Raw genomic sequence first — 14,509 nt, 5'->3', positions numbered from 1 at the left:
AGCTGCCATAAAGAGGGAAAAGCGGACATTTTCCCTGGCGTCCAGGAGGAGTGGATGTGTGGGAGCTGAGGCAGAGCCCAATGACTTTTATACCCTCCAGCCAATCTGGTGCTCCCTTCCTTGCATCTGTCTAGTTATAGCCCTGTCTTGCAAGATATTGAAATTATATTGTTTTTCCTCCATTTTCTCATTCTTGCTAATCGCTTATAACTTGATAAAGCTGTTTTCAGTGATGTGCCAGCTGCTCCCCATGGATCGAGCTCTCTAAGGCAGCACTGGTCAAATGGTGATCTGCCTTTTAGACCAAAGTGTTCTTGAGCACCAAGGGGCCTGAACCCAGTAGCCCTTCTTCCCAGCTCCCAGCCCTATTTCAGAACTCACCGTCTCACACTCGTTGGAGCCCCCTTGCTTTGGCACTTGCCTGCCAATATATCTTGCACATTTCTGGCAAGGTTATTTTTCAGTCCTTAGAATGGTAAGATATTTATTATGTGTCAGATACACTTCTAAACTCTTTTTATGCATTAAATAATTTAATCCTCCCAACAACTCTATGGGGGAAGATATTAATATCTGCATTTTTACAGATGTTCCTCCTTTGAGGCTCAGAGCAGTTAAGTGCCTTGCTCAAGCAGTGGTAACAGTAGGATTTGAACTCAAGCAGTCTGGCTGCAGAGTTTGTGAGAAGTTTATACTATCTTGCCCCTCCATTTCACATCACAACTCCGATAAAAAATCCTTGGTAACTTTCCATTTTTTACCATCAGTTTCTCACTAACTTTGAGTGTTGGAGAGTAGATAGATGTAGTTGAATGGTTGCTCTGTTGCTGGCAAGCCACTTAACTGCTTTGTGCTTCAGTTATTTTCTGTAAAATGGGAGGATAACATCTATCTTGTAAGGTCTTTACAAGTAGCAAACAGACAACACATGCAAATAATTGAGTATCATGCCTGAAGTGGGGAAAAAGTCAGCAAAGATAGTTATTTTAATACTCTACAATGATGAGACTTTCAAACTTGACATTCCTATCATCCCTAGCTCCAGATAGTATATTTCTTGAAGGAATTACACTTTTGCCAGTTGATTTGTTAGGACATAATCCAAATTACTAGCAATCTTCAAATTTGGGACAGAGCCTATATTTAAACTAGTCGCCTAATTGGTATTTTATTTAACTGATTGCTGGGTAGACTTAGTGAATGGTAGTCAAAATTGTGTTCCCACAGTTAGACAGACATCTCTAGGCTGAGGTATTCCTCACCTAAATTTTGGATGGATTTCCTGATATTAAGAATTGAAATTAAGGTACTAAAAGGAAAAAAAAAATGTAAGGGTCTTTTGTAAAGAGACTCATTGGATGGGTAACTTACCTACTTAACTCATTAAAATATTTATTATGCAGGTATATTCAGTTTCGAGTGCCTTAATAATCTCCTGCCAACTACCTTTCCAACTTCATTTCTATTTGTTTTCCCACATACAACCTATGCTCAAGTCATATTTGGCTACTCAAAATTCCCCAAATGTGGCAAGAAGTTTTATGTCTCTTTGTGTCCATGATGTTCTTCTACCTGAAATGCTTCTCCCTGCTTGAAAAAATCCTTGTCTAAAATGTCATATCATCTGCTTTGGTCCCTGCTCCTTTATCTCTCTTCCTTAAAAAGCCATTTACAACTCTTACTTATCACATTTTGGAATATATCAAGTTGGTTGAATTCAATACAATTAAATCCAACAGTATTTTCTGGGGACCTGCTAGGCTGTGCTGATGCTGAGGAGACAAAGATAGAGATGCAGTATATTTTTCAAGGATGTTGGAAATAAATATTCAGCTAATAAATTCTTCACATTTTTGTGGGTACTATAGCATAGATATTTACTGTGGAAGCAAAGATAAGGGAGTAATTGACTAAACTTGCGAAGGTCAGGAGGCATCATAGGAGAAGTGACACTTGAATTGCACCTTGAAGAATAAGTAGGGATTTTTAAGGTAGACGGGAAGGAATGAACAATCCAGGTAGAGGGAACATCATCTATGAATGCACAGAGGCACAAAGTGGCTTCAGTAAGAAAGTGAATAGTGGAAGATGACTCCAGAGAAAGAAGCAGGGGCCACAAACCGGCATTTGAATGTTTCCCTGTAAGATACTGGAAGCCACTGAAGAACTACAAGCCGATTATGCTCGAGGAAGGGAATTTTGCTGATAATATGTAGTATGCCTGCAGCGCAGTAGAGTAAAGGCAATTTCAACATCTCAGGAAGAGCTGATACAGTTCGGAAGTAGTGCAATGGCAGCGTGCGTGGGGCTGATGGTCAGAAGTAGAGTCAGTAGAGTCAGCTTTAGGACAGCTTAGAGGTAAGTAACAAGTAAAAGTGAAGACTCAAGGATAATTCTTAAGTTTCAGACTGAAATGAGTGTGTTAATTTTACTAATTAGGGGAGAAAATACAGGGGAAAGTTCAAATGTTAGGGGATGGTGAACCAATATGGTTTCAGACCCTTTAAGCTTGGGGTAACTATGGGATTTTCAGGTTAAGATGTCCAGGAGGCAGCTTGTTGAATGACTCTAGCATCTGGGACTTGGGCTGCAGATAGTTTTAGAATTATCTGCAGGTTATGAATTAATCTATGTAGAGTACTTAAAAATAAGGCCTGGTACAGTGTAGGTGCTATTACCATGATTATGACTAAAATTATTATTATTTTTATGAACATATAGGTGATGGCAAAATCCATAAAAGTGCATGAAAATACCCATGGCAAACAGTAAAGTTTAGGAGGTAAAAGCTCTTGGTGGCCTCTCATGTCTACAGGAGAGTTAGATGAAGTCAGAGCAGCCTGAGATTCAGAGGAGTTGGTGAGATGGGAAGGAATTGACTCAGGAGATTAAGGAATCAGAGAAACTAGATTTCTCTGAAGGGAATGGGCTGTGTTTCTAAGTGTCACAGAGAGTTCTGATGGCTATTTTCCCCACAATGAATTTTTAAGGGAGAGATGCGCATCTCTCCTCCTTTTTTTGTGTGTCCTCTGCCTAGAGCTTTCAATGAAATCAATGGCAACTGGCGGCTTTGTCTTCCCTATAAATACTCTATTGTGAACCTCAGGAGCCAGGGAAAGAAATGAAGGAAGAGAGGATAGTTTGTGCCAGTGCATGAGAGCTAATTATTAAACTGCCAGGAATTTTATGAGCTGGTTTTAAATACAGCCACTATTGAAAATTTAAAAAATTATATTAAAAACAAAATGTTAAGTACTTAAAACTCACAATTTCCTAATTATTTTATGAAATTACTTGATTATCTGTGCTTTTGCAGTTATTTCTGTCTTATAGCTATAATGTGGAAACATTATATAATGTTCCACTACTGAGTATTGACAGTTAACTTCCCAGGGTTGATTTACCCTCCTCACTAGCTGTCCGGAAGTGACACATCTTCTAGAGAGACCGAAGGCACTTCTGCTTGGGTTCCATTGACCAGAACTAGTCTGTCATGGTTAGGGACAGGTGTCAACTTGGCCAAGCTGTGGTACCTGTTCATCTGATTGGGCAAGCACTGGCCTGTCTGTTGCAATGAGGACATTTCATAGGATTAGGTCATGATCACGTCAGCTACATCCACAGCTGATTCCATTTGTAATCAGCCAAAGGGGAGTGTCTTCTGCAATTAGTGATGCTAAATGCAATCATGGGAAGCCTTTTAAGGAGGACTCAGAGGAGACAGGTTGCATTCCTGCTTTGGCTGGTGAGCCTCTCCTGTGGAGTTTGTCCAGGCCATCCATTGGAGTCATCGGCTTCACAGCCTGCCCTGTGGATTTTGGACTCTGCGTTCCTACGGTCACGTGAGACACTTTCATAAATTTTATATTTGCAAGTGTTCCCTGTTGGTTCTGTTTCTCTAGAGAACCCTAACTAATACATAGTCTTAAGGCCTTCCCTAGCTGTATTGGGCTGGGAAGTTTTCCTGTGTGTCAAACAAGGGAAGGAGTATGGGTGAGGATAAGCAGTCATAATTTTAAACAGAATCCTTTCTGTTGCACACATAGGTCATATTTTGTACTTTAACTACATTTTTCACTCCCCCTGATTCAACTCTCGTCTCTGTCTGACTTCTATCCTAAACATTTCTTTCTTATCTTCGTATCACTAGGTATGATTTTCATTGGTTTGTTTATTAGTTTTTACTGGCAATATGGTCAACCAGTAGATTCTCCACTCCACGAAGGCAGATGCCATGTCTATTATTTTTTTCTTTATCTCTAGTGTGTATCCCAATGTATGACATCATTCAATAAGTATTGTTGAATGAATAGATGCACGATGAATCTTTTCTTCTTACCATTCTTATTTTGTCAGCCATCATTTTCAGCTCCCTTCTAAGAATATTTTAATAAGCCGATGATTAAAAGTTTGCAAAATTCTTTTGGAGATTGAATTGGGAAGGAGCAATGCCTTGGAGCATGGGATTTAGATATGTGAAAAGGTAGGAAGCAATTGAAGTGGGTGACCTCCCCAAATCCCATTCAGCTCAATCATTCATAGCACAAGCCACAACTAGCAGGATTAAACTAGGCTACAGTTGCACTCAGGTGTTTATTAATGAATTTCTTTCCTCTAGCCAGTGGTGATGTGTAATACATAATATATAATGGAATATATAAAGGAAAATACATCATGGAATACAAAATACAAAACTATGAAAGCACTGGATAAATTGTGGAAGTGTAAGGTATTTTTTTAAGTTGTATTTAGATCATTCTTAGGGAAAGGGAAATCACTGAAATGTAGAATTCTGATATCCAGGTTGCTATAAGCTCTGCTAGGCATAAATAGCCTACCAATTGTCTTTATATTGTTAATCTCCCATTTTGTTAGTGGGACTTCATTTTATATCTTCTTGGGAAACATATTCCTTGCAGTGATTTCTGAATACTTTAAGCCTGTAAGACTCAGACAAAAGAGAAACAGTCTGATCTTAGAATTTTAATGTTTCCTTATCATTTCCGAGGAAATTGAGATGAATTAATCTCTGATTTTGCAAATTAGATATTTCCTTGAGGGCAGGAACTGTGAACTACTTCTGTCTTGCCCACCACATATATGCCCCATTCCTGGCCTGAGCAGGTGATAAAAATTTATTGAATAAATGAGCAAATAAATAAATTTTATCTTAAATGATTTTATTTCATTTTTATTACTATTTTTTTCACAGAGGCAGGATCCGTAGAGGTCTAAAATGGGTTTTTCCTACTCGGTGTAATTTACATTGTGTATAATGTATATAACGTAATCATTCACAAAGCATTGTGACTTACTGCATGTTTCAAAGTGCTCTAAAATGAAGGAAAGGTCATGGGAGTTCGCCTTTTGGACCACTGCTACCTGGTTTCTTTCCCTCTAAATTATGAGACATGTTAACCCAAGCCATCAGGAAAGTTTGTTATGGCAGCCTCTGTGGGTGATTCTTTGTAATGCAGGGCTGTATTCACACTTGGGACAAAGATGTGGGGAGATGTCAGAGCAGCTGAAGCAGTGCCCTCAACCATCGGTGAAAAGCATCACAAATCCTTGTAAAAGCGCCTCAGCCTCAAAAACATGCAAGGAGGTGACTGAGTTTCCTCTGTCACACAGGATAGAGCATATTTTACTTGTATATTAAAACAAAGGGTGGCCCTGGAAACCTGGAGAACTTAGTAAAATTCAAGGGATGCATGTGAAGAGCTTATTCAAGTACAATAATACCCCTAAATTAAGCAATTTAATAAGGAATGTGATATAACAATGACTATAAGACTACAGCTTACACTTGGGTGGCACCTTGCTATTTATGTGGTGACGTTTCTTATTGCAGTCTTCTAACAGCCATGTGATTTTCATAGATTTTGAAGTGACTAGAAAGTTGTTATATGCCCATGGTCAGCAAACTGATAACTGCAGAGAGAACTGCAACCCAGGTGATGATTTCAATTTCGATGCTCTTGACAGATGGATTTTTAGAAATTACTTACATGTGCAAGGGAAGACTTGGGTTGGTTTCATTCTCGTGCTCCCATTGTATCTGGTAGATGATGGCATAATAAATATTTGTTTAATTAATGTCTGTTATGCTTTAAGGCACATTTTCATACCTATATCTTTTTTTTCTTGTATGCGATATGGTGGGGTCACATTTCATTATTTTTCCATGTGAGTACCCCGTTATTGCAGCACCGTTTGCTGCTGTTTTTGTTGTTGTTCGTCTTGCTTGCTTTGGGGGCAGCGGGGAAAGTACATGGATCTGAAATTGAACGTGGGTCTCTTGCATGGCGGGTGAGAATTCTACCCCTGAACTACCCTTGGACCCCCATACCTGTATCTTTTTACGATCACTGAGCTTTCAACATTGAAAGGAGTCTTGGGAACCTCCCTTGTTTATGTCGTGGAGGTGAAAAGACTGACGTGCACTGGGGTTGGTGCTTGTTCAAGGCCCCGCATTAGCTCATGAAAGAGTCACAACTAGATTCCAAACACTTTCGCCTTCCGTAACATTTGATTGTTATTTCATACAGACTGAACACAGGAGAAAGCCATTAGCAGTTTTATTTATTAGTACTAGTTACACACTTTTGTTTGAAGTGCTTTTCCTTCACCGATGACATTGACAATTGTTTTGTGAGGCTGTCACCACTTCTCATTATTTTTTACCTGTATCAGACTACTCACTTTCAGTCCCTGAGCAAAATAAATATTTTCACACCTCTGTATCTTTGCTTATGCTATTCCTGCTTCCTAGAATGTCCTTCCACTCTCCCACTCACTCTTCAAATGCCAACCCTATAAAGATTTCTTGACTTAACTCGACTTATTATTTGCCCTTTTTTTTTTATGTCTCTGTAGCACACTAAACATTAAATTCTAGTCTCTGTTTTAGCACTTACCACATTGTACAGAGGGATATCCTCTCTCTTGGCCTACCAGTTGCTAACAATGGGTAATGATAAGTTGAAGTCTACAGAGAGACAGGTATGTGAACAATTCAGGGCCTCAACTTATTTATTTTCAGTCCTTCTTATGTAGTACCAGGACTACCAGATTTACTCAAGGAGAATAGATTCTCCCTTTGTATAGATATTTAGTATGTTTTGGCAATAGGAACCTTCCAGATCTATGGGCACAGTATTCTATACTGACTGCTTGACTCTGTCTTGTCAAATCTGCCTAGAACAATGACCAATTCTGAGGAGGCTCTGTGGAAGAAATTGTTTTTACTTTTGAATAAAATCCAGAACTTTCAAGGTTTAGAGTCAAAAATAATTCTTTCCACCTAGTTTCTCAAGGAATCTTTTACTTTCACACCTCCTCTGCCTTCAGCTCTAGGCCAGCTTGGAAGAGAGAGAAGTCAAGGATCACTAGGGTGTGCCTGAGTTAGGTCTTGACCAGTTAAGTAGGGGGCAATCCAGGGAGGGGATTGAGAGGACAGAGAAAGAATCTGGCATTCTAGGAAGAACAAAGTTGTGGAGGCATCAGGAAGCATAGTGGGGTCAAGAAACCACAAGCAGCTCAGTTATTATAGTAGAATTATATGGGAGAAGATGCTTTTGGAGAGAAGGCAGGGTTGGGTGAGAGACATTTGAATGCAATGTCAAAAGATCTAGGATTTTATTGGGGGCTGAGAATGGATTTTAAGTAGTGATGTGTTGTGGTTAGATTGTCATTCTGGATCAATGACTTTGGCTGCAGTTTAGAGGAGGACTTGGAGGAAGACAATTTAGGAGACTGTTACTATAGTGTAGGCAATGGATGGAGATGACCTAAACTGGGACAGCAAGAGGCGGGGGAGAAGTGAAAGGATTTAGGGACTATATGGAAGATAACAGCAACAGAATTGCATTTAAGTTTTGTGAAGAGTGAGGGCTAGAGGGCAATGACTTCCAAGTTTCTGGCTTGGGCAAATGAATAGATGAAGATATCATTCATTAACTTATAAATTAAGATAGGAATATAGGATGAAGAGTTGATTCTGTTGATAAGTATACATTTTAAACATATTCCATTTGAAGTGTCCAAAGAACAAATAAGTGAAAGCCAAGGGGAATCTTGTAGCTTCCCTGAGCCTGCCTCTATACACCATGCCATCATATATCTGGTTACAGAGTATTCACTTTCCTAGACCCATCTTGGTGATTTCATTATCAAGGCCAGTAGAACATTCTCCTGTTGTGCAGCTAATCCCTCCTGTTCTGATTTCTGGTCTCAGAAAGAAAGCTTTCTCAGGTTACTGCCAAAATGAATGACTTTGAGCTTGCTGTGAAATTTTGCCTTCTACGTACAGGTCATCTTTCTTCCCACACCAAGTGCCAGTTTGAAAGGATGTATGTACCCTAGAAAAGCCATGTTTTAATCCTAATCCCATTTTGTAAAGGCAGCTGTTTCTTCTAATCCCTATTCAATACTGTATGTTTGAATCTGCAATTAGATCATCTCCCTGGAGATGTGACGCAATCAAGAGTGGTTGTTACACTGGATTAAGTGGAGATATATCTCCACCCATTCTAGGTGGGTCTTGATTAGTTTACTGGAATCCTACAAAAGAGGACAACAAGAGAGAAAGCCAGGAGATTCTTAGAGAGCAGAGAATGACATAGCCACAAGAAGCAGAGTCCACCAGCCAGCGACCTTTGGAGATGAAGAAGGAAAATGCCTCCCAGGTAGCTTCATGAAACAGGAAGCCAGGAGAGAGAACTAGTAGACAATTCTGTATTCACCATGTGCCCTTCCAACCAAGAGAGAAATCCTGACTGTGTTCGCCATGTTCCTTTCCACTTGAGAGAGAAACCCTGAACTTCATTGGCCTTCTTGAACCAAGGTATTGCTCCCTGAATGCCTTAGATTGGACATTTCTATAGACTTGCTTTAATTGGGACATTTTCTTGGCCTTAGAACTATAAACTAGCAACTTATTAAATTCCCCTTTTTAAAAGCCATTTTGTCTCTGGTATATTGCATTCTGGCAGCTAGCAAACTAGAACACCAAGTTTCCTTCAATACAACAAAGTCTTGCCAATACATGAATCACAGCACACAAGAGCCACGTATATATGGAGATGGTTGCGATTACCCTCCCATCGACTAGTATGCATTCAGTAAATACTGGTTGAATAAAGATAAAGGGAATAAAGGAAATGAGCCTATACTTTCACATGCAGTGAAATGCAAACACATTTTACTCTAGGTAGCAAGGCCCAGTCAGTATTTTTTTAATACCTTCAATCAATAAAAGGTTTGCCTTTCTCAAATGAAGGATATGACTAACATTATTTGTAACGGCAATTAACTTTTGAAAAGTCTCTGAATTAACTGCTTGATCTAGCCATACTGCACATCATCCCAGCTTGCATATATTTCCTTTTTCTCATACATGAATTTCCCTAGTATGTACTTAATAGGTATTTAACATGTTCCACATTTTCCTATTCTTGTGCTTAAATGCTTATAGAGATGCATGCATAAATGTTTTATTTTAATGAACTTGTCAGTTGGTGGTATTGAGAAGCTAGGATCTGGGAGGGACCACTTCACTTCCAGTGAGCAAACTCCTTGTGATCCTTTGAGAATCCCTGGTCTATGTGAATGTTTTATTTCCTACTGAGTCTTATATCGATATTTAACAGTGATTATAAAAAAGTAGGCCTTAGTCTTTATTAATAGAAGATTTCTAGCTATTAGGAAAAAGGTGAGACTTTCAACTCTGCCAGAGGGGAGTGTATGGTCCATAAAATCTTTCTCTTTTGTGGTATTAATATGTATAGAAAATTCTCAAATAAACTTTATTGATATTTATTTTAGATAATTATTAAAAAATATATATGTGCAAAATTGGGACATCTTTAACAATTTCCACATACATGCAATCAAGTATATTTTGAACTCCTATAACTTACAAAGAATTGAGCTTGAGGATGAGTATACAAAAACAAAAATAACAATTACTAATTGAGGTTTTGCTATGTACCTGTAGGCACTATGCTAAATATTTTATATGCACTGTCATTTACTTTTCATAAAAGCAGACTTGAATACTTTCAATTCAGCACAACCTCCTGAGAAATTACTCTCTGATCCACATATTATTTGTAAACTCATTTAAAAGAAAATCGCATATTTAAATTCCATTTCAAAAAAGTATCAAGGGCGGGCCATGGTGGTTCAGCAGGCAATGTTCTCGCCTGCCGAGCCAGAGACCTGGGTTAGATTCCCGGTGCCTGCCTATGTTTAAAAAAAAAAAAAGCATTGATTCCTTATTGAGGTCCCATTATGTATGAAGCATAAAAGAAATATATGTATTTTTTTTTTGCTATTGAATAGTTTATTTGAACTGACAAAAATGTTTTCAAAGAACTTGAATATATGTTGATCATGATTAAGCAATCTGAAAAACAGAGAAAGCATTCATCAAAAATATATGTATTTATGTGTGTATATTTTTCTGGCTGTAAAGGTGTTATGTAATCTGTTGAGTAAGACACACAAATATAAAGACACAAATGTTATAAGACACCTTAACAGTGACATACTATATAATTGTTGAAGGAGTTCAAAGAAAGGAGATGTGCATACAGGATTAGATAATTAAATTGGCTGCCCTCACTGATTTTGACTGACTTCACAGCATGGTACTTAAATAATGAAACTGTAATGTGATAATATGAGTAAAACATGAACAAACCTCAGTTTTATTTATAATCTAGGCCTTCGATGTATACTGTGAATCTACCAGGCTTGTTTTAGCATTCAAACAGAAGCTAAAGACCAGAAAGAGTCCAGGTGGCAAGTGTTTGCTTCTAACTCACAAGGAAAAAAACCAACAAGAAAATAATTTATTTTCCCTACAGAAGTATGGAGCAGCTGCTCTTTGCAGTAGGAGCATTGACTTCAGTAAATCATCATGTGAAGTATGCATTATATACAAGATTGAAGTTCTGGAATCTTATAATTGGTGTGCGTGTGCATGTGTGTGCATGCATACATGTGTTTGCAGTCAGCCTCCTGCTGAATTACTCACCATAGAATTGTCATGGATGAAAGACAGAAAGATGAATCAGATGAACCAACTACTTTAACAACCAGCATTTCCACCCACAAATATGTCAGTTATGATGATTTTCATCTTCAAAGCTTTTTCCTTCTTGGAAGGAATTCTTATTACCCTGTATCAGCACATGTCACCCAAGTCAAGGAAGGTAGAGTTTTGAAGAATGCTTTTGAACTTGGGAAAGATGTTTTGATGGAAGACAGGGGTTATTTTTGACAGGGGATGGAAAATGGAATGAAAAAAATGAGTCCTTACCTTTGTGACTGAACTCTACTCCACTTGTATCTCTGACATTCAAATGCCGCAGTCAAGCCAAGTAATTAAAATTACTGAAATCGTTGTTGATAAAATAAGCAAACCTAATTTTTCTAAGTTTTTTGTATTTTCTTGTTTCATAGTTATTTGACATATTACTGCTAAATAAAAATGTTTACTCAAATCTTGCCATCTTCTCAATTTCACATTACTCAAATGTTATCTTTTTTGTTTAGCATTTTTGTTATATCATTACATTAGCCATCAGAGTTCAGTAAAAACTTACTATTAGATAATAAAATTTAAACAGATTTTATTTCCTGTAAGTTTAATTTTATAATAAATTATAATGTAAGAATTTTATTTCTTGTATAATATACTCTCATACTTAAGCTGTTGCAGCACGCATATATTTATTAAAATACATATATATTAAAGATCTGAGTATATCCTAGAATTTATTGAAAAGAGTGATATTAACCTGGTCTATGAATCACCTGCAATTCTTTCCAGAAATTGGATCTAGAACTTTCACGAACTTTCCCAAAGAATCTGTGACTCAAAACAACTATAAATCACTGTATTACATAGTATTTAAATGCTTTGAGGTGTGCTAGATAATAACAGGAATTATTTTAATTAAGAAAAACATGTTTTCTTTGTTAATGAAATTAAAAGTATCTTTCTCCAAAGTCTGCATTGCAATAAAAACTTATAGAATGAAAAATATTGTTGGACATTTTTCATTCTTTTTCTTCTTGCAGTTATGATATTTGTATGTATTCACAATGTATGCTGACATTTTGTAGATCAAACCTTGGAATTTTATGGCTCAATAATTAATCTAAAATAGACTGGTTCATGTCCATATATTTTGTATATCTTTGAATTCACAATTTTCTTGTAGATTTCTTTTAATTTAACTGTCTTAATGACAGAGCTCGGACATATTTATCAGAGTGTATGTGAAATTATCTGATTCCATCATTAACATCACCAAAGACATAAGACTGCCAATTTTCCCTTCAAATAAGTTTTGTTAATACATGAAACAAAATAATGATTTTTCTGAAAAGCTGCTTTTTCCCCAAGGCAATTCCTTGGTAGAAGAGACATTTGTAGAATAGACCCTGGCCAATTCTGACCTTTAATGACAGTCATAAGGCAGGATAATTTCTCTATTTCAAGAGGTTGAACATCTCAAACATTTAGTCATTCAAAATCTGAGTTCTTAGTGTATGCCCGAGCACTCAGTACCTGGACCTGTGAAAACTGGAAGGTATCATTGTCCAACTACCTATTTTATACATAAAGAGTGAGACTATTCCTGATGGCTCCTAAGTTAGTCAAAAGAATCAAATATGATCTAATTGGTTTAATAGTATCTTCTACTCTTCTTGCCAATCAATGCTCAACTGAAACTCAACCATCGCTGAGCTGAGATGACAGACATGTGTCTTAGTCAAGGTTGGCTTCATGTCCTAACAACCAGTGCAGTCGTATAGGGTCCCTGCCTCCCAAGATGGGTTCTCTGTGGTCTGCTCCCTGCCTCCTGGTGTCCACTCTGCTTCTGCTCTTTGACAGAGGCCACTCTCTATCTACCTGTTATACTAATTGACTGACTATGGTTGGGTATGGCCCCACGAGACCTGCAATCCACAGGTGTGCTCTGCCAAGGCTGGGGGTAGGCTTGTGCCCCATGGAGTTTCAGGTTGGGACAAGCAGATGGCCTGCAGCATCCAGTGCATTTGAGGACAACTCAGTGGGGACCTCTCTCCCCTCCAGCCCCCACCTCCAGATACAGGTTTTGCGTGTGTCTTGGGGAGGAGGTTGCCTTCCTTGAGGGTAGGCAGTCCCTAGTTGGATGGGTCACAGGGCCTGTGAGAAGGGGAGATTGATTTTCCCAACCCCAGACAGTGCCCTGTTATTTTCATTTTGCACTGGGCAGGGCAGATTATGTAGCCAGCCCTCTACTAGCGTTATAATAATTTAATGCTTACTTGAGCATTTGGCTACACAGGGACATCTCTGTGTTAAACAGTTGAGACACTAAGAGTATGAAAAATTATGAATTCTAGGTCTAGCTAAGCATTAAGTGATAGATTGTTTGTCTAGTTATTGATTCCTAACATTCAGAGATTACCTTGGAAGAGTTTTCTTTTTTAAAAAAACATTTTTTATTGTGAAATATACCATATATGCAGAAAAGTGGTGAATTTCAAAGTACTTTTTTTTTTTTTGCATAGTCAGGCACCAGGAATCGAAGTACATTTTAACATGTAGTTATAGAGAACACTTCAAAGTATGGTATGGGTTATAGTTTCACAATTTCAGGTGTTTCCTTCCAGCTGCTCTAATATACTGGAGACTAAAATGAAATATCAGTAAAATGATTCAGTAGTCATACTCGTGTGTTAAATCCTATCTTCTCTGTTACAACTCCTCCCTCTCATTTGTTCCTTCTCTCAATCTTTAGGGATATTTGGGTCCTGACTATTCTAACTTCTTCATGTTGGGAAGGGGTGTTGACATTATGGCTAAGGGGATATAACCAGTTGATGTTTTTAGAGAGACTGGTACCTCTAGATTTATGGGCTTCTCTGGCACAGAAACAATCTGGAGGTTTTAATTTTCTGAGAAATAAACTGAATGAAACTAATATAGAGTCTCAGATAGAGCCCTGGGTATTCTTTAGGGTTTTCAGGAATATTGTTGGTCAGGGCTTGGCATTCCATTGCAATTTGCAATAACTGGCTGAAGCTTGCATAAGAGTAACCTCCAGCATAGCCTTTCAACCCTATTTGAAATCTCTTAGATGCTGAAAACTTATTTATTTTATTTTATTTTTTTAGGCACTTAACCCCACCTGAAAATGGAAATATGAGGAAAACTCTGGACTTGCGTATTCAGGGCTAGACATCATGTAATCTCACCTTTCATCTTACACAAAATATATAAGAAATGAAATCAGAGTGTTGCCATTGTTGTGCTTTAAACAACACAGCAAGCCTGTATTTTCCTTTTTTTATAAAAGCTGCTTTATGAGAACATCTGTATCTTGTGTTGACAGCTTTGTGGACTCTATAACCTCCAGGGCTGGAATATATCAACCTTCCTGATATCCAGAGAGGCAGGAGTCCAAGGAAGGTGAGATAAAACTCTAGGTGCTTGTTATAAAGCACC

At 37.9% G+C, this 14,509-nt stretch overlaps 1 protein-coding gene across 1 annotated transcript in view; it reads left to right on the top strand.

Annotated features, from left to right (window-relative positions):
• The window catches only part of LOC143679526 (uncharacterized), a 78,350-nt gene extending 64,091 nt beyond the window's left edge, over positions 1 to 14,259 (top strand). Inside the window, exon 4 of the mRNA XM_077155856.1 lies at positions 14,179 to 14,259. Coding sequence (XP_077011971.1) covers positions 14,179 to 14,242 — 64 coding nt within the window. The 3' untranslated portion in view covers positions 14,243 to 14,259. The remainder of the gene's footprint in view (positions 1 to 14,178) is intronic.
• The last annotated feature ends 250 nt before the right edge of the window (positions 14,260 to 14,509 follow it).

This window comes from Tamandua tetradactyla, chromosome 4, assembly GCF_023851605.1.
Source record: "Tamandua tetradactyla isolate mTamTet1 chromosome 4, mTamTet1.pri, whole genome shotgun sequence".
In the NCBI taxonomy this organism is placed as follows: Eukaryota; Metazoa; Chordata; class Mammalia; order Pilosa; family Myrmecophagidae; genus Tamandua; species Tamandua tetradactyla.
The sequence above is the reverse complement of the archived record's forward strand: the minus strand, read 5'-3'. Positions and strand labels throughout refer to the sequence as shown.